Source organism: Eptatretus burgeri, chromosome 8, assembly GCF_056783735.1.
Source record: "Eptatretus burgeri isolate ZD-2024b chromosome 8, Ebu_testis_v1, whole genome shotgun sequence".
NCBI classification, from domain to species: Eukaryota; Metazoa; Chordata; class Myxini; order Myxiniformes; family Myxinidae; genus Eptatretus; species Eptatretus burgeri.
The window spans coordinates 70,303,092-70,324,760 of record NC_140968.1 but is presented as its reverse complement, the minus strand read 5'-3'; the positions used below and the strand labels follow the sequence as shown (position 1 = coordinate 70,324,760).

The window sequence follows — 21,669 nt, the reverse complement described above, 5'->3', positions numbered from 1 at the left end:
TGGGTTTACCAAAGGTAGTTCCTGTTTAACAAATCTTTTGGAGTTCTATGAGGCAGTGTCTGATTGGGTGGATGATGGAAAGGCAGTGGACATAGTATATCCAGACTTTCAGAAGACATTTGACAAGGTACCACATCGGAGGTTGAAAGCCAAAGTGAGGACTTGTGGAGTGGCTGGAAAGGTAGCTAATTAGATTGCAAACTGGCTCAGTGGTAGGAAGCAAAGAGTGGCTGAAAGTGGAAGGATGTCTTGCTGGGAGGATGGAAGTAGTAGGGTATCTCAGGGATCAGTACTTGGACCATTACTATTCATTATTTACATCAACGATTTGGATAATGTGGTAAAGAGTAGGCTTTCCAAATTTGCAGATGACACATAGCTTAGAGGTAAGGTAGATAGAGGAGGGGGTGTTGATCAGATCTCGGAAAGTATTGATACTTGCATATATTGGGTAAAAGATTGGCAGAGGGAATTTTACCTGAGCAAGTGTAAGGTGTTGGGGATGGGAAAGAACAATGAAAATAGAGATTACAGGATGCAAGGGGTAATTTTGGAGAATGTTACACAGGAGAAGGATCTGGTGATTGTAATAGATACGGGAGGTAAGCAGGCAGCACAGTGCCAGGCAGCTATTGGTAAAGCAAATAGGGGTTCAGGTTGTATTCGGAGGGGGATCATTTATAAATTAAAAGAGGTGGTGTTAACATTGTAGAGGAATTTAGTGAGGGCCACATTTAGAATATTGTGTTCAGCTTTGGTCACCACAACTCAGGAAGGACATAGATGCCATTGAGAGGGTTCAGCGCAGGGCTACTAGATTGATTCCAGGCCTAGCCAGAGTACTGGAGAATCCTTGATGAAACTTTCTTGAGCAAGCCATGAATCTGAAACGAGTAGGAGAGTCACATTTCAGTGGGACAATGATCTGAAGAACAAAGCTAAAGCCACACTGAAGTTCCTGAATAAGAAGAAAACAAATGTTCTCGAGTGGCCCAGTCAAAGCCCTAACTTCAACCAAATTGAACATTTACAGCGAGACTTGAAAGATTGCAGTCCATCGACGATCCCCATCAAACTTGGCAGAACTGGAGCAATTTTCACGTGAACGATGGACAAAGATTTAACCATCGCACTGTCCAAAGCTGGTGGAGATCAACCCAAAAACACCCAAAGCAGTCAATGCTTCAAAAGGTGCTTCCACCAAGTGCTGACCAAAGGGGCTGAATACTTCTTCAACCAGTGAATTTTGATTTGGATGTGTGTTTTTTTTGAAGGTATTCTGACATGTAACCTCCTTCAGCCCTGACAGTGTTTCGTTTGATCCCTCCAGTTATGCATAAATAAGTTCACTTGGAAAAATGGTTTCTACAAAATTCATAATTCATCTGGATGTGGCATTATTTGGAAGGGGATGAACACTTCTGCAGGCCACTGTATTTATAGAGATGATGAGAGGGTTCATTTATTGATGGTATTCATAATGTTCTGTTTATTTTTCTCTTTTTCCCACTTCCCCCTCTCCATCCAACGTGTTCATCTTCTGAAGCTCGACACACCCTGCAGGTAAGCTGGATTATGTGATGATCCCAAAGTGCAAATGAAATACTAAGGGATGAGAAAGCTCTTGAGAAGGAAACAATTCTCTTGCGTTTTCTATTTAGATACATTTCGAAAAGAGTATTCCATTGTGTGCCGGTAACGACCAGATTCTATAATTCTCATTGAAGCCAGGTAACGGCATCCCCAGAAATGATGCAACCAACAACCAGGTAGACTGCTTGTACCTCAGACAGGTGGAGTCGATAATCCATTTAATCCCTTGTTTGTAGGTTCGCGTCGTTCATCGTTTGTCCGACCAGCATGTGGGGGTGTCTGGTTGGGCAGACTTCGAGATATCGACGTCCCTTATTATGGAAAGATAAAAACACCTGTGAAGAAGTGTGTACGAAGGCATCGCAAGCCAAGGAGACGAAAAGTTCGGTTCCTCATCCCTGAAGAAGATTTGGAGTTTTGGAAGGGGGAAAAAGTGCACGGATTGTGTGACGTTAAGACATATCTACCATCAAGGTAAGAGAGAATAGGGCAGGACAGCTTGGTGAGGAGGTGAGGAAGAGGGATTTGGGAAATCTACACTCTGAAAACGAATTTGTACATATATATATATATATATATATATATATATATATATATATATATATATATATATATATATATATATATATATACATACATACATACATACATACATACATACACACACACACACACACACATAAATATTTATATATATATATATATATATGTTTATCCATATTTATATATACTCGTATGGGCCCGTAGGGGTGGGCCTGTAGGTGAGTGCCAGTATGTGCAGCCTCTCTCTCAAACCTCGAAAGGCACATCCGCAGGTCCCCAGCAATATTCCTGGCAAGTTTCAGTCGTGCAAAAGAAATAATAATAAATAAATAAATAAACATTAATTGTGATGTCATTCATGATGTCATAGCACCGTGTCCTGTCATTGGTCGACAGATAAATGGCCGTAACTTGGGAACCGCTCGTCCGATTAATATCATACCTTGAAAAGCACATCCGCGGGGCCCCGGCAATATTCCTGGCAAGTTTCAATCAGATCGGACCGTCGATCGTGCAAAAATAAAAAAATTATAAAATGAATAAAGAAATAAACATTAATTGTGACATCATTCGTGATGTTATAGCACCGTTTTTTGTCATTGGTCGACAGATAAATGGCCGTAACTTGGGAACCGCTCGTCCGATCGATATCAAACCTCGAAAAGGCACATCCGAGGGTTGCCTGCAATATTCCTGGCAAGTTTCAATGAGATCGGACCGGCGGTCGTCGAGAAACGGTGGTGGCAGACAGACAGACAGACAGACAGACACACACAGAGATTGCTGGAATTATAGATAGATATATTCACATGTATATATTTATACATATTTTTATATATACACATCTATATTTATATATACACATTTATTTATTTCTTTATATATGCTTTAAAATAAATATATATATATATATATATATATATATATATATATATATATATATATATATATATATATATATATCTATCGACTGAACCAAATCCAACTAAATTTTTCATGTTGCCTCTGGGTACCTCAAGTACGTGTATTTTGTGTGGCCTTTTTTGTACTGGTGTGTTACGTAATTAATCATAGCATTACTAGAACTGTCACATGAAAACTGCTCGCAGTGATGACTGGGTACCAAGACATCCTGCTTTGATACAACCCCGATTTGATTGGATACCTGATCCTGACCCACGACGTTTTTTTTATTATTATTGAATTGAATTTAGAATGGGATTAAAATAAATTCAATTCATATGAAATGGAAGACTAAATAGGTACAGTCCTGCATTGGAGTAATCAGAAGGAACCCAAACTTGGAAAAAGCAAAGATGAAGTCACCAGGAGGAACCTCATAGTCCTGCAGAATTCTACATAACCTTGCACTTGCGTTCCTATAAAGTTTTTTTGCAGTTTTTATCTCTTTGAAGGGTGCTGAACAAGAGTCCAAGTGATAACGTCCTGTCAGGTTTGGGCAATTTGCATAATATGCAAATGAAGTCGGCCATTACCGAAATTCAGTTTTTTGGCTATATCTATGGCTATATATGGAATAGGATGGAAATAATTGTGTCTAAACCTAGGTTTTCATGGTCAAGGAATATAATAATACCAGTTACAAGTGTCTGAGATGGCGGCCATCTTGGATTCCATTTATGGGACTATGGCTATATGGGATAGGACAGTTTGTTTCAACATGAAATCTATGAAGATAGGAGTGGATTCTATTTCTAACCAACATTTTGGATAATAGCTGGTACCATTATAAGGACTAGAAGCACGAAGTACGTAATAGAGGTCAATCATCGTCGGCGTCATCAGCAGTCTCCTTGTCGGTCTCGTCATTGTCAATGTCATGTTCTTCCTGTTTTGTACATTCATTATGGCAATTGATATTTGAATCTCTATGACATGCACAGAAGAAAGTGCATGGTAAATGAGCGGCACAACAACCACACTGCGCTGTTCTACATGGGGTGCCTGAAGTACAACCACACCTTATTAACTCCAAAATTTGTGGTGGAGCAAGTGCAACGTCTGTGGGCATTGGAACAGGAAGAAGAGACTTGGAAGTTTCCTCTCGCGCCCATCCGTACTCTTCTGGATTCATGTTGGGGGGCTTTGATTGAAGGGCCGCCTTCCAAATTGCCGTCTGGAAATGAGCACGTCGAACATTTTCTATGAATGCTTGGCTTGTTGGTGGCAGTGTCTTTAGTTTTGGCGCTGCTGTCATGTTCTTTCGCCCCATTTTCCAGGACCATACCTGTACCCGAGTGTCGGACATGTCTGCAGCAGTCGTGGATCCATAACACTGAGCGATAAATTTGGTAGCTTCGTCTATAATAGTTGACATTAGAGCATCAAGCTCACCCAAGCATTCGAGTGTTTGACTGGCCTGAAGCATCTTGATGGTAGTTGATTTGCCAACACCAAACAGTTGCGCAACAGTATCGCACCCAGAAAGGCAGTGCATCGCTGGAAGCTGTGGAGCTATTTTAGCATGCTCTTTGGCAGATGCTGCTATGTCAACCAAGGCTCTTTCAGAATGAGTAGATTCCATTGCTAGGCCGCACGTGAGATCAAGTTTGTGGTAAAAATGTAGGAGCAGTACGAAGACGTCTGTATCATCGCACAGTACGTTGATGGCCACTGCACCTTCTTCTGCCAGCTTCGACATTTGATGAACCATGATTACATCTGCTTCTTCATGAAAGTTCTCTAGATCTTCCCTCTGTCTCAGGACATCGCAGCTGACTTCCATTGGTACAGGGTCTTGGCCAGTTAGGACGAGCTTGTTCTTCATCTTTTCCCCTCTGGTGAGCAGTTCTGTGCATATCAACTTGATGAGTTTAACTTTGTTGTCCGCTATAGTTAGGACGACCTTTTGTGGTGGGGGAGGACTTTGGAGGGTTAGGCGATGGTGTCTACTGGCTTGCTGACCACACCATTTTGTCCGTGTTGTGCCTTTGATGCTGAAATCGAAGTATCGATCAAATACAAGATAGACATCCCCCTGCAACATTTTACGGATAATGAAGCTGCACACATTGTCCACAAAGTCTTTGACTGTACCCTTACATGGCCAGTGGACACACCAGAGGGTAGCGCAACCGTCAATTATAACAGCTTCTGCCTTCTGAACAATACGTGAGGAAACTAACACTTGGAGCTTTTTCTTCAGTGTAGACTTTGCCGATGCTATGCGCATGGTGCCATTTTCCTTGAACATGGAGGTCGGCATGGGGGCAAGTTCATGTTTGAGAACTGTTGGTAAGTCAATGTCTCGTGTTTGTTGAAGCCCCAACACCCGTGAGTATATCAGATTGACATCGTATACATCTTTGCCCCCAACCTTGATGGATTTCTTCATGACGGCCATCGTGACAACCTTCTTGGATAGAGGGGCGTTGAAGCCAGATGGCAGACTACTTTCAAAAGCGATCATCTGTGCCTTGCCTATGTCAACAGCGTGCTCTACATTTACAGACTCTGGTTGTATCTGTCCGGTTTGGATGTTCACCAGGCCTTTTGGATGGTCGTCATTATCCAGTGGCTGTATGCATAATTGCAGTTTCTCTCGAATCTTTGACCTGTCTTGGTTGTCTCCGTGGATCCTTGATGGTTTCTCATCTTTATGACTCGTGACATCAACCTCTTTGTATCCTCTAGTCATGTCTGCAACACCTTTGACAATCTTGGTGCATGCATGCATACTCAGAGCCCATCGTTTGAGTGCAGGCGGCTTGAGAGTGATCCCTATGATGCCTCTAGCACCGTGGCCGTATCGCATAAAGGTGCTCTCTATAAACATGTCTGACCAGATACCGTTCCAGAGATCGGGTTTATGCCTCATCACATGGTCCCCTTTCAGAAAACGATGCAAGATGTCACCGGGGAGACGTTCCATCGACCTCAGGTAATAAAGGCTGTAACGGGCATAGTGGTGATGTCCCGCAGCAAAGAAATATGGCATCATTTCTTTGACCGCATATAGATGTAGTGGCCAGTCGGCCTCACGTTCAGCTCGCACAAAGAGCATCATAAGAAAAACTGGCTTGATTAGACAGTCTACCCAGAGTCGTGTCGTCCTGCTCTCTTGTGACAATACTTCTAGATGTTCTTGAAGTTCGGTGTGACTCTCCAACTGTCCAACAATACCTCTTATGACTTCCTCCACAACAAGCCGAAGAGCTCTGACGTTTTGAGGAAACTTTTTCCCACTAAGCATTTTCGGAACACCTCCAAAGCTTGTTTTCATGATTTCTTCTAGACCAGTGTTTGCCATTAGGTATCCAACACATCCAACAAAACTCATCAGAAGGTGCATTCCGCCTAGCCTTGGTATAAAGTTAAGAAACCGGTCTTGGTAGACCCACTTTATGCCTACAGCAACCCTGTATAGTTATTGGTTATTGGTGAAGAGGGTAATGCGCTGTCCGCAGCTATTGGTGAGATCTTGTGTGTTCACCGTTGCTGTCAGGATTGTGTCGGGGTCAGCTGGGTTCATATCTATCAATGGGTGGTAAATGGCTCTTGTGGCTGGTCTTATGGTATGGCCCTGTTCCCTTGACAACTTAGTATTGAATCCGTTGAACTCCGGTATGCCCTCATCAGAGTCAATGGCTTGCAAGAAGTCGAAGTCGAGGGGTTGGGCTCTCAAAAGTGATACCACTTGTGCGGCGAGAACACGTAATGGCAATAGAGCTCGCTTAGCCTCAGTATCAGGCATGTCAGGTTTTTTGGGACCTTTGTATCTCTCTACAGGGATGTCATCAATTACCTGCTGCTGCATTTAATTTGCTGTCAGTCTAGGGAATGTCTCAATATGTGATTCCTCAGTCAAGTACCTGTCAGCAACAGTCATTACAATGGCAAGGGAATGGGTGCTAACAAGTCCGTTCTGCAAGGATATGTTTGCATCAAAGATGTCTGCAACAGCTTGAATGATGCCATCTTTGGACAGGTCATACCCATGATGGTGAAGTTCTTGAGTGCTGCTGCTGCTGCTGAAGCTTTGAACTGCAATATTTCATCATAAGAACAAGCTAACCTGCAATCATCGAACTGTTCAATCAGAGACCTCTGATTGAGGCCAACACTTAGTGCAATCTGAAGAGGGGTGGATCGGTTGGTTAAAATGCTGGTGACAATGTTGCCAATGAGAGCAGCTGACAAAGTACAGTTCATTTTGTCAGACATTTTAACTAACAGTGAGCGAAGTGTTTCACTGACAGAGTCCAGTGCAATATCAATGTCTACACGAGCTTGGTATACTTTCCTATCAGCTAGTAACCTCTGCGTCTCATGGACAATGCGTTTTGCAACCCTTTCTAATACACAATCGAAGTCGTCTTCATCATTTACCAGATGTAACAGGCCTGATGCCTTACTCTGAAATACCAAAAGGCTGGCAACACCTGAACCACTTAAAATGAGTAAATCAGGCCCAAAATGATGACAGATGAGAAACTAAGACTCTACGGGACAACTTCTGTCCATCATTTTCAAGATACAGGTTATAAACATCGACAGAGTTCCATATTTTTGACATGTCTGCTTTCATTTCAGATACAGTTGAATGGAAAGAAGAGTCCAAAGATATTTGACTCGGATCAAGGCTGCTTCTGACAGCTGCTGCTATAGCATGATCTGTCATGAATGCGTCCCTACAGTCGATGTGGTATCTTGCATCCGCCGCATGTAGATCACTCACTGCTCCAACAACACGGATTTCAACATCCTTTGCCCAGTTGTCTTGACGCTCGAAACAAGTGTCCAATATCTTTTGCTTGTAGGTGCGATCGGCAGCACGATCGGCCGTACGGCACAAAGTGACTTTTCTCCACCGATCTGGATGTTTTGGATCGCGATCCATGATACATAATGCACCACAGAATATGCAGTGCTCTCGGAAGTTAAATGTCGTTCCTTGCGAATCAGAACGACGAGATCGCTTTGGAGCTGGTGATGCGTTTTCAGTATCATTGTGTTTCAGAAATCGTTTTATAGACACCTGCGATGTATAAATTGATACACATTGTCGGTGACACTGGACAGACGGGTTTTCATCTTGAGCAAGCATTTTCTCAAAAGACACATGGAGATCATCTTTATAGATCTTACTTGCCCGGATGATGCTTCGAATACGGTCTGCACCAGATGTTGACAAGGGCTTGTTTGTAAAGTTGCCTTTACATGGATGGAATAAGCATTGGCTCATATCTCACTCTGGTGTCTGAAATGACAAAATGATATTGGTCAATACATGCCAAACGATATAGGAACACCCCCACCCCCACCCCGTAATTGTGGATCCATTTAAGGCATTCATTATCCTCACCCATTACTGCTAGACCCTTAAACCCTAGTTTTAGAATCATTATTTCCATCCTATCCCATATATAGCTATAGATATAGCCAAACACTGTGGTGGCCATCTTGGAATCCAAGATGGCCGCCATCTCAGACACTTGTAACTGGTATTATTATATTCCTTGACCATGAAAACCTAAGTTTAGACACCATTATTTCCATCCTATCAAATATATAGCCATAGATATAGCAAAAAAACTGAATTTCGGTAATGGCCGACCTCATTTGTATATTATGCAAATTGCCCAAACCTGACAGGATGTTATCACTTGGATTCTTGTTCAGCACCCTTCAAAGATATAAAAACCGTAAAAAAAAACTTTATAGGAACGCAAGTGCAAGGTTGACCCCCAAAACAGCATTTCACTGCAGGACTATCAATAGGATTTGCATGTTTCAACTGTGACTCCGCTACCCTCAAACTCCTCCAGGCACATCAAGTGAGCCTTATTCAATAAATACATAACCCAGATCAAAATTCTGCCTGCCAGACATTACGTCCGATCAAGTTGAAATTTAAAACATGTATTCCCCATTACTACTCCATCATAATTGTGAAGTTTCACATTGATTGCTCAAGCGGTTCCAGAGAAAACATTATTTAATATTTTCCTTCAATCCAATATGGCTGCTAAACCATGAGATTGATCAATTATTCCTTCACAAATTTGTACAACCAAGGCTGAGGAAACGTTTGTGTGGAATTTCACCTTGATCTGTCCAGCCATTCTAGAGAAGAAGATTTTTAAAATAGGTTTCAGGATAAATCCAATATGGCTGCCAAACCATGTGACGTATGATGTCATATGTGTGTGAAGCTTTTGTTCCTCATGGATAGGCGGTCATATATGTAAAGTTTCACCTCAATCTGTTTCGCCACTTCAGAGAGGAAGATTTTTGAAGGTTTTTTAAAAACAATATGGCGGCCGAATCACATGACCAATGACATCATCAAATTTTTTTTTCTGTGGAACCTTTTATCCCAAAGTGATAAAAAAATTTATACTGATCAGATGTGGCGTTATACATAAGCAATTATGACGTCATAACATAGGCACCTGTAATGTCATTAAAAAAATCACATTCCCCATGAGGAGTACTTGCTGTGTGCCAAGTTTCAACTTTTTTCTTGGTGCAGTTTCAGATGCAGAGGTCCAAAGTTTTTCAGTTTTTCCAACATAGCCACAACAGCACGTGGCTCCTTTGTCATTACCTATGACGTCATAAAATGACCGTTTTTTACAGCCATTTTTCCCTGCTGTGCAGAGGTTGGGCTTTTCCTTGAGGAAATGTTTTATGGCCGGATGCCCTTCCTGACGCTAACACTGGTTGCCTCTTACGACACACAGGGATATGGTACACCTATTCTAACCAGGGCATACACCGGGACCAGTACACTGGTACTCATTTCACCGACCTCGGAAGGATGACAGGCTGAGTCAACCCCCTGGTGTTAATTCAGCAGCCAATGTGGCTTGAACTCAGGACCCTGGGATCCTAAGCCAAGCCACCACCCTAACCACTAAGCCAACACCAGGCTTCTATGACGTCATCATCATCATTAAAACATTCTGCATGAGTGGTCGCTGCTGTGGTGAAAATTTTGTCTCAATCCAACACGCACGTGCGGAGACAAACTCCAAAGTTCGGTGGGGACAAACACAAACAAACAAACGGACTCAAATGCAACACCCTCTGATTTGGCGATGGTATTAATTTGTGAGGGTGGGGAGGTGGTGGTTTAACAGGTGTAGAAAATATGCTTTTGGATTGGGGATGATTTGAGATAATGGTGAACAGCTGTCTTGAAGAACTGGAGAGAGGACTGAGATTGAAGAAAGTGTGCAATTTGGTTCCACAGGTGGAAAAAGAGGAGCAAGTGAGTGGAGGTGCACAGTGGTTCTGGATTTTGGCAGTTTCACTTTGAGGGGGTTAGTGGTAGACCACACGTGTCCTGCAGATACCTTTGGGGGCACAAGGTATGGAGAGGGCAGAGGACGCAAGACCAGAAAGGAGGCGGAAGAAGACAGAAAGACCACTGACCTGTCAGTGATAGTGAAATGATTGGCCTGAAGACTCAGCATCATTGCGAAACATTCCAATGATCTTGAAGGCCTTCGTTTCCATTGCATCAAGGAGAGAAAGGTGTGAAGTCGTGACACCAGCCCAGAGGGGAGAGCAGTACTCCATCAAGCTGTGGATAAACAGTACTCCATCAAGCTGCGGATCAGAGTTGAGAGTTGCAAGAAACTTCTTCACCTTCTCAGGTGCAAAAGCCACAGAATCCAGGAACAGTTGGGTATGAGTGGGAAGGATTGTATGACACACAATTGAGGCATTCGGCCTTCTCATGAGCGGAGTCGGCTGTGGTGCTGTTTGAAGTGAGGGAAGGGATGGAAGGGGCGCGTATACAAGAGACAGACTTGACAAGACACCAACAAGTTTTGGAGGACAAGTTTGAAAGTAATTCTTGAAGTTGGGCAGATGTCATTTTCTGGCTCTCCTGAAAGTAGACACACACTTGTGAGCTTTGTGGAATGATCTGAGGTTGCCCAAGGTCGGATTTTCCTCCCAAGAGGACAATACAAGCTCCTTCACCACAGGATTTGGTGTACCAATGGCAGAAGGATGTTGAAGATCACTGAAGATGAGATGGGATTAATCTGTGCATCAGGGAGAGTTGGTTTCTGTGGAAGAATTCCCAGGCTGAATTAATATCAGAGGTGGTAGATATAGGAGACCAGTCCTGAAGTGCGATGACTGCTTGCAGTCCCTGCCAGTTTGCCTTGGAATGAAATGTCAGCCTCGCAGGTGGTGAGGCTGTTCTCTGAGAATGGTGCAGAGATTTGGCCTTCACAAGAACATGATCAGATGAGCCAATTGGGGCAGAGGAAGAGAAAGTTACATTGGTGGGGAAGGGAAGATTTACAGATTGAGTCAGTCCCATTGAGTCACAGAAGTCCTTTGCAGAAATGCTATGGCTGGTGAGAGTGGAACCACCACACAGACAATTAGCCTGGTGACAATTGAAATCGCAACATATGAGGAACAGAGTTGTAATGAGTGGTTAAATACTGGTCCATGTTGTCTGAGAGAGATGTCGATGGAGTCTTCACTGTTGGGAGAACCGCACATCACACAGACAAACATGAGGTGCTAGTGGAGGGAAGTCACAGCCAGAGGGACTCCTGTTGGTTTGGGAGGTGGAAGAGCAGTACACGGAGAGTGAAAAACGGAGGTCTCGATGTACAGTGCAACTATGCTGCCGGGACACGGTTTAAGTGGATCAAATCAGAGGAGCCATTGACATGTGAGAATCACCAAGGAGTCAGAGACATCCTTTGGAAGGAAGGATTCTGTAAAACAGATGATGTCTGGTTTATCGGCAGCAGCTTGGATTGAAAGACCTGTCAGATTGGAGCGCAGGCCTCGGATGTTTGAGGTCCTTGGAAGTTTGATGGACAGGGAAGGAGTTGCTGATCGGATGTATGGATGTGGAAAGGAGAAAGGAAAAGGTGTGGGGGTTGGGGGGGGAAGCTGGGAGGTTGTGGATGGGCTGTGGAGAGGGGGTTAAGCTGGGAGGAGCAGGGGTGAAGCTGGAGGTGAGGAGTGGAAGGGGGAGGGGGAGGCAGAGACTGGGCAGGATGAGGTGGAAGCTGAAAAGCGGCGGGACAAGGGGGGGGTGCAAATTGTGGGGATGGCACTGATATGGAGGGGTTTAAAGGGGGAAATTATCATCGTTTGCACGCAACCTCTGCAAAATGGACGCTTCACGAATCCCAGACTGGATAATCTGCGAGAGACTTTATTGGTGGGGTGGTCGTGAGAACGTTCTTAATTGAAGACACGGAGGATAATTCGGCTGTAAGTGAAAGAGGAGGCTGGATGAACAAAGCATTTAGGAGTGAAGAAGTTTTGGGAAATCAGTCTTGTCAAATCGAAAAGGAAGAGATTTTGATGAAGAAGAAGAATGAATGGGTTGTTCCTGATAAAGTGATCAGCAGAATAATAATATCTTTTAAAACACATTTTTCAAGCGTTTTTTTTTTTTCTTTTTTCTTTTTTGAATGTCATGAAGAGCTTTTAAATTAAGGAAGAGAAACATTTTACTTGGTGAAGATTCAGTTTGAGGATTTTCAAAAGAAGAAGGGAGGGAAATGAGTGACTGGGCACAGAGATGAGAGTTATGGATTTTTTTGTCTGAGTAAAGAAAGAGGACATTAGGAGAACTGTGGAAGGGAGAGGGATGGAGCGGGGTACACAGGGTGAACAAGGTGGATGCTACAGGGTCTTTTCAGCTCCTTCCACGACAGAGACGTTCAGGAAGGAAAGCAGAGAATTTGAAGGAGGTGGGTTTGGGGTGGATTAACCGGGGTAGAAAAGATCGTGGTTTTGGATGGGGAAAGATAAGAGGTGGTGGTGATCAGCTGTTTTGAAGACCTGGAGGGATGAGTGGGATTGAAAAGGGTGTTGGAGTTTGTTCCAAAGGTGGGAAAAAAGAGAAATTAAAGAGTGAAGGTGAGCAGCGATTCTTGATTTTAGTCGTTTCACCAGAAGGAAGTTGCTGGCGGACCTTGAGCGCCCTGTGCAAATTTGGGGGGAGAAGAGTGCATGTGTATGAAGTATCGCAGACAGAGTGGAGGGGGGGGAGGGTTGCTGGACCGAGTGGAAATGGTAGAAGACAGAAAGACCACTGACTTGCCTTCGGTGAGAGAGTGAAAGAACCAAAGACTCAGCCTCATCGCGGGAGATACCAATGATCCTAAATGCCTTCGTTTCCACAGCGTGAAGCCAAGAATGATGAGAGGTGGGAGCATCAGCCCAGAAGGGAGAGCAGTACTCAATCAGGCTGCGGACGAAAGCTTTGTATGTGGTCAGGAGCTTAGGTGTGCCAAAGAAGGACTTTGCACGATGGAGAATGCCCAGAACAGGGCCTAAAACATTGCTTTGAGGAACTCCATCTTGGACAGGAGGAGGGGATGAGCGAACTCCATTACGGGCCACACGTTGACTGCGACAGAAGAGGAAGTCTGCAAGCCATGAGTGTAGGTGGCCTTGGATACCATCGGAAGAGAGTTTTGTGAGCAGGGCAGGGTGCCAAACCGTATCAAAAGAATGCGATATGTCGAGGGAGATGGCTCTGATTTCAAATCTGGCATTGAATACCTCCATCCATTGTTGGGAGAGCAGAAGCAGCATATCCAGGGTGGAGTGACCTTGTTTGAATCAAAATTAATGATCGGAAATCAGGCCATTGGAGAATAGGAAGGATTTAATATCTGAAGCGATGATGGATTCCATCTGAAGATTGGGAGAAGGCCAATTAGTCTGCCGTTACAGGGATCTGTTTTTGCATCTTTTATATGTGGAGCAGTAATGTTTGCAGTTGCAGAATGACAGAAGGCAAACAATATTGCTTTGTGCTCATATACCTCCAAAAACCCATCACACTCTGCCAGCTCACCTCCAGCACATGGTTTATCGATATAATATCAGGAATACATTGTGTGCATTGATTGTTTTATTGACAGGATGATGGAAACATAAAAATAAAGAAGAGTGCATGTGTATGAAGTATAAAACACATAATTTTTTTAAAAGGCAGATCGAGTTGTTTTACTTCTTATCCCTGTCATAGCAATGGGATTATCGATTCTTCTTCTTCTTCAGAACAGTTCGTTATCCCAAAATTAATCACATTTTAGATTGAAAAACAAATGCTTTCTTCTGATTTTAAGTAAAGTTGTTGAAAGTACAAATCAGAAGATGCTCGAGAATGTAACCGATCCCAACTCTTCAACATCAGCGCTCCATTTTGTAAGGATATGATTTTTCATCTTTCCATGATTGAAAGGATGTCCAGCTTAACCCCGCCAGAGGAGGCCACCCTGTAACACCGCATGAGACGATGTTCGAACCCACAACAGCACAATGGCAAATATGATACCAAAAGAGTGACAATATGTTTCCTTCCCAAACAGAACATGATATTCTCTTGCACTCTTGGACAATGCAATACATTACATCCCGTACACTAACACCGTATATCTTGATGATCCCTGTGTTTTGCAGATCCCACATCTGTGCTTTACTCTGCCTCCTGGTGTTCCTGTTTCCGATGACATTTTTTGGCACTCACCCGAGTAAGTTGAACGTTTTCTCACTTAATTACTTCCACAGGTAACTCAACCGCTGGGATTGACATCCACCTCACGTCCATCCTGGACACGTCATATTCATCCATTCATGTTCGGGTTGTGTCAAGAGCGTTGTTTCTCCAACGACAAGTGAACATTTCCGTGGCTGAGAACCAACCTGGAGATCTCATCCCGCGGTCTCTGTGTGCAGTAGGCCAGGTCTGGGATTTGGGATCTGGCCAAGTTACCAGCACAATTTGGTTGACTTGGTCCCCGACACCTTACCATTCTTTCCTAATCTGACGATAACATGTACCATACTCTTTCCAGAGCGTTAGTGCTGCCAATGCAGTTTCCTACCACGTGTTCTTCTGGGTGGTTTACCATTGCCTTCCCAGCAGTCAATCGGCGCGAGAATGAGTATTTTGCTCAGGATGCTGGCGATTGCTCGCCAACTCTTCACAAATAACACTGTGGGAACTTGAACGTCCACCAAGTAATGCTGGCAGACGCGACACCCAGTTTAACGTACATGTGAGGGGCACCACACGCTGATGCCTTTCCCTGCCTCAACACTCGAACTGTAGCTTAGAGCGACATTGGGATTCACACCCATGCTGGACACTTCAGAGGAGAGTATATTATACCTTTTGGCTATCTTGCTAGCCCTTCCTAATCAATACTTAATTTATTCTTTGTCACACACTGTGCTGTTGTTCTTTTCTTTCAGCGTCCATTTTAGTCCAGTAAAATTATAAAATACCTTGAACAAATTGCTTCAGAAGGTTTTTTTTTGCTTTGACTGGTTCATTGGACCCCACTGAACATCATATCGAAAGTTATCTCAAAGTTACCCCCCCCCTTAAGGGCCATAATTTGCATAAATTAAAGATGGCCACCATGTCAGAATTCAATGTACAGCAAACTTTTTTCTGGGTGGTTTTAGGGCCCATAAATGTATTCCCAACAGATAGGAATGTGATATCAATCTATCGAATAAGGTTACTTCCGTTATGATATGATGTCACTATGACATAGTATTACGTCATGTCATGACGTAATCCCTGATTTTACTGAGAATAGACATTTTGTACCTTGTTACCCAGGTCGAAAAACCAGTTAAAACCAGTACACATTTTCAACTGGTCTCTATTGGTTCTAATTGGTCTTTAACTGGTCTCTATTGGTTTCAACTGGTACCAGTTAAATTCAGTCAGAATTCCAATTTCCCAGTTGAAAAAACCAGTAGCTCATATTTGTACCAGTTAAAGTCTTACTGGTTCCAGTTGATACCAGTTGCAATGTACTGGTCCCAGTTGATACCAGTTGCAATGTACTGGTCTCCCAGTTGATACCAGTTACAATGTACTGGTCCCAGTTGATACCAGTTGCAATGTACTGGTCCCAGTTGATACCAGTTGCAATGTACTGGTCCCAGTTGATACCAGTTGCAATGTACTGGTCCCAGTTGATACCAGTTAGTTAAATACAATTGTATTTCAACTGTTAATATATCACTCTATTCCAATTTCCATATTAAAACCAGTAAGAAACCAACTGGCTTTACTGGTACCAGTTGGCTACTGGTTTTCAACTGGTACCAGTTGACCAGTAAGCTACTGGTCTTTACTGGTTTTTTGACCTGGGTATTGTAATTCCCTGTATAATTTGGTTTTGATTGCTGTTTATTTAGCCCTGGAAGACTCTTTGGGACCAAATACTACCTACTTTCATGTAGTCCAATAAACCAGCTGCACTACTTCGCTCAGCCTCCATGAGTTGCAAGTCCGTGTCGTCCTCAGTCACGTCAATAGCTGTGTTATTGGAACAGTCATCACCACGACATTCACTACAGGCATTAGTACATTTCAGGCCTTGCTTTCTGCAGCTGCATCTGTTTGTGGAGCAGTCCCCTTCACACTGGCACCTTATCAACTTTAGAATATTGTGAGGGGCAGGCTGACAGTCCATTGTTTTCGGTATAAGTTTGCCCTGCAGATCCTGCCATCCCCAATCTACTGTCCTCAATGCACATTCCTCATCCTTTGATATCCAACATTTAGCTTGGTAAAAGGCTCGATATATGTGGTACTGTCCGGCATCCAGTGAGGGTGGAAGATTTTGTATCTCTACGCTGGAAGCACACCTCACTACTTTGTCCTTGAACTTCCTTATCCTCAGTGAATCTAAGGACTCTGTGTTCTTGCCTCCGTATAATTCTACGAGGACCTTCTCCCCCGAGGTTTTCACCTCCTCACGAGTGGAACAATCCAACACTTGCTCCAGCTGCTTTGCTAACGAAGAGTTTGACATCGCCTTTTTGAGGGGTAGTCCCTTGCCAATCCCGTACAATCTCGAAGTTGTGTCACAACCTCCAATGGCATGGATGATGGGTAACAGGTAGCAAAGCTTTTCACCCAGAGAAGTCTGCAAAGCATTGATCTGCCACTCTCTAATTTTAGTGTTTTTATCTGGTTTCACAGCTTTGTCCGATCGAAATGTCAACTCATTCATGTCCCCTTCAGCATGGTGACAAAGTAACACCAGAAGGTCGATGTCTTCTCCGATAACATGTGTAGCACCAATTTTTGCGCACTTCACCCCAGTCAATGCAATCAAAAGATCAGCGTCACCTTTGGAGTGCAATGTTTTGATACCCTGGGTTTGGAGTTTTTCAGACAGGAAATTGATTAATTTCTGCTTATTTTTCGACGTTTGCCAAAAAGTGTTCCTTTTTCGACTTTAGCGCAATTCTGCCAGTGAAGAACACCTTTGGACCAACTGCACCCTTTGATCGCCTGAGATGAGTCATATGTTTTGTGTAGCTGTCCATTTCATGTCCATCGAAAACGACAAGTGGATTTTCAAACATGTTCACATACTTGACGTACGTAGAAGCTATGGAGTCAAACGTTTCACCCCTTTTCCAGGGAATCTCTAAAAGAGAACCTCCATCGAGGACATTGTACACTGGTTTGCTGTCACGCATCTGCTGGCCTTCATTTGATGACGTGGACGGTCGCGCATCAGCCAGTTGTGGCTTGTTTGCCTGGCGGAGAAGACCGTGTTTATCAAACATTGCTGTCGGTTGCGCAGAAAGTTCATATTTCAATAGATCATCCAAGCAATAGTCACTGTTGTTAGCTAGAATTAGCAGCCTCTGAAAGAGAAGCTGAGGGTCAACTTTCAGTTTTTCACCATCCACAACCAGCTGTTTCATTCCCATTCTTTCTATTAGTTCCTTCCTTCTGAAGACAAAGTCAAATGCGTTTTGTCCCTCCATTTTGTCCAAGATAGCTTCTCCGACTTTCCTTGCTTCATGTGGGTTACACGAGGCACTTGCAGTCACCCCAGTGGCTATGTTGTGTAATCCTCCTTCTTCTGACACGAATGGGTTGTAGTCATTGAGGTACTGGAAGATCTCGTAAGTGTCTTTATGATCGCGTTCCTTCCTTGCAGTAAAAAGGTCCTTATGCTGATCACTAGTACTGTATGTTGCACCTGTAAGTTCCTGCATCGATTCATTGATGTCAGCACAGGCGGGCATTGCAAGAAGCCAGCGTGTCCACTGCTTTTCTTCCATACCCCGGCCTCTTGTCAAACCCCCTGTGATTTTGATTGTCCGCATAAGAACCTGTTCGATGACTCGGTCACTCGGCAACCCAGCCCAGAAGCGGTCACTGCGCCGGATGACAAAAAGACCAGAACTGAACCTGTTGTAGACATCAGGGCTTGTTTCTTTCAATTCCAGCATATCCTGAAGATGGATCTGCACTGATTTCACGTCGTGGTTGTGTCCAGATGCGACAAGATAGGGATGCATGTCCTGGAGACACCTCAGGTACAACTGAAAGTCACCCGTTCTTTGAGATCTCAGAAACATCTTCAGCAAATCCACCATTCCCATGTACTGGATCCAAAGGCTTCCTGTTGGGAACTCAGACAAACGTTCTTTCTCTGCTCCCATTTTCTCCTTTATCCGGTCAAACACATCCTGCTGGCAAACCACTTCGTCAGTCATCTCCTCTGCCAGGAAAGCATCACAGCATTTCAGGGCCTCCTGAAGGTCATCTGAGGCATCTGGGATGTCTTCCTCTTCTGAAAAAACTAGTACATCATAGCATCGTGTTAAGAGGATCGCATTTAAAGCAGCGTCTACCAGGAAGTGTCCTCTAACAGCCCTTGCATATGCCTTTCCACCTAACATGTGCACCACAGCATTGCCAGCATAAACTAGCTCCAGCATTTCCTTCAGGCCCGATCCTTCCATTATGTGACCGATACTGCCAAGGTAACTCATTGCGGTGTGAAAACCCCCAAGTATCAGTATGATTGGCTTGAGAATGCTGGCTGCGTCTTCATTCAGAATGATTGTTCTCGATTTCCACCAGAGAGGCTGGTCGAATGTTACCACTGGAACTGTGCCTTGGCGCTTGCTTTCAGTCGCAACGAAGTGGAGTGTAGAATAAATGCAGGTCATATCAGTTGGGTCAAGATCCAACATAGGAAGGAAGTGAACACTAGACTTTCTTGGATGGTCACCCTTGCGCAATGCCTGCATCATTCCACTCCAGCCTGGAGAATGTGGTTGAAGGGACCATGATACTTTCCACAAAGTGTCCAGTTTTCCATGCTGTTCATCGGCTATTTCAACCAGGGGCAATTTCCTGAATACCAATGGAAGGCTCTTCCCTTTAAGGTATCTATAGTGGCGAATTGCAATTTTGGTATGCTCCAGTCCACCTGCAGTTGAGAGGTGGGTTAGTCGCGGAATAGCACCTTGTCTTTTTGGCATACCAGGGGTCATTGTCATTATGATGCCCATTGCATGGACTGTACCGCATCCATCTAAAGCCCTCAGATTATGGTCAACATTGTGTGCTATGTACTGACCAAAGTGTCCAGCGACTGGAATATCTGTGCCCTTAAAACAAGCAGCATTGATTCAAAGTTCAGTACCTCTGAATAGGACACGCATAGCCCATGATTATTCAAACTATCAATTAAGAACCGCGATCCTTACTGGTGGTGCATTTGAATAGCAAGACTGAAGGGAATAGGAGCCAGAACAATCCTTGGTCTGGTCATCTGAACAATGCATTGTCCAAGGGGAGCAACTTTGAGATCCTTAGTCTTTCCTGTTAGAACACGGTCCAGAAATGTGCGCAACAAACCTGGGACATAATCCAGGTTATCTTCAAGTGAGCTTAATTTGTTACTATCGGGATAAGTCTACTTTGAAGTTTGAATGCACTTGATTTCATTGAGAACGAGGTCTGCTGCAGAATTTACAATTTGCTGTTTTATTTGATTTTCATCAGTCGACGGGGTATCATAAAATGTCTGCAGTATTTTGGCAGCTTTTGTTCGGAATGTGACCACATCTGGGCGCCCGTTTATATTGGTTATTACAACAGAATCACCGAAGTGCTGCTCAAGTTTCTGACGCATATATTTTGGGCTATATGCATCTGGGGTAATCTGGGACATTTTTCTCACAAGGTCTGTAACGGTAGTTTGCTCATCATCATCTTGTCTAAGGTCATCAACCACTTTGAAGAAGGCTTCTTCCCGTGACACAGTGGACCTCCGGCCTGGTTTTGATACCCGGCATTCCCTTCCATCACTTTGTTGGTACCGCAGAGGAATAGATAGGTTTTTAGAGCGAAAATTAACACTGCAGACATGATGATAGAGAACGTCCGCAGCCGGTAAGTCTATTGCGTTACATCTCCAGCCCAGCTATCATCATCACCCCGCTCATCACATGCCTGAATGATAGATTTCTGAAAGTCGTATGTCCTTACTAGAAAACAGTCTCGGTTCTTTCTTTCTGTTGTAAGAATATTTGTACCACAAAGGAAGCAGTGGTCTTTAAATGAAAATTCTGGCGTTCGAGGGCGAAGGCGAGGTGGCTCTGCAGGCATATTCTCCCCTGATGCCTTTCTCTTAGCGGTGGCTATTTTGCGTCTATCGATGTGAATCTGCCTGCATAACGTGTGAAGTTCTTGCCCTTCCTTAACTTGGAGAGAGGGGGTTCTACGGGCTTCACTGGCTTCATTGAAAGTCCTCACAGCGCGAGCCTGTTGGATCTTGACTGTTGACTGTCCATTCCTAAGGCTTTCATGGCAGAGGATACGGATCTCATCCGAAGCACCGCTGGCCAGCTCCTGCTGTTGGTGGTCCATCTGAAGTCAAATGTAATGTTTTAGTAACATATTGAAAGTGAAAGTGCAGAATGTATCACATCAGATGTAACAAAGAAACATAATTGTGGTGTGAACATGATGTAACAATAATTACAATTCCAGAAGTAAAACGAATTCGCATTTATTGTCTGAAAATGTACCCAACGTCATTGGACTAAGTAGTGCAGCTGGTTTATTGGACTACATGTAAGTAGGTAGTATTTGGTCCCAAAGAGTCTTCTAGGCCTAAAGAAACAGCAATCAAAACCAAATTATACAGGGAATTACAATAATAATGTACAAAATGTCTATTTTCAGTAAAATCAGGGACTACGTCATAACATGACGTAATATCATAACGGAAGTAGCCTTATTCGATAGATTGATATCACATTCCTATCTGTTGGTAATGCATTTATGTGCCCTAAAACCACCCAGAAAAAAAGTTTGCTGAACATTGAATTCTGGTATGGTGGCCATCTTTAATTTATGTAAATTAGGGCGCTAAGGGGGGAAACTTTGAGATAACTTTTGATATGATGTAGAGGGGGCTATAGGGAACTATTTAAAACAAAAAAACCTTCTGAAGCAATTTGTCCTAGGCTCGGCCATATTCAGCATAGTTTTACTGGACTCTTTATCTGGTGTTTAAATGTAACTAATTCATTTTATTTTTCTCCCTCCTACCCCCATCAGCTCTTAATTTACACAAGGAGACTGCTTTTATTCTTGTGCAGGACAACATCAACCTGGTGAGTACCAGCGAGGATTCTGTTTTGTTCATTTCATGGAAAAGTCACTTGAAGGTAATTTCTGCACCGATTTAACTTTTCATCGGAAGAGGTGCTCTT

At 43.6% G+C, this 21,669-nt stretch overlaps 1 protein-coding gene across 1 annotated transcript in view; it reads left to right on the top strand.

Moving 5' to 3' along the window:
• Positions 1 to 21,669, top strand: part of LOC147021995 (SUN domain-containing protein 2-like) — a 45,486-nt gene that overhangs the window by 5,929 nt on the left and 17,888 nt on the right. The window contains exons 2-5 of the mRNA XM_085892498.1: positions 1,547 to 1,563; positions 1,830 to 2,067; positions 14,566 to 14,636; positions 21,515 to 21,570. Coding sequence (XP_085748624.1) covers positions 1,547 to 1,563; positions 1,830 to 2,067; positions 14,566 to 14,636; positions 21,515 to 21,570 — 382 coding nt within the window. The remainder of the gene's footprint in view (positions 1 to 1,546; positions 1,564 to 1,829; positions 2,068 to 14,565; positions 14,637 to 21,514; positions 21,571 to 21,669) is intronic.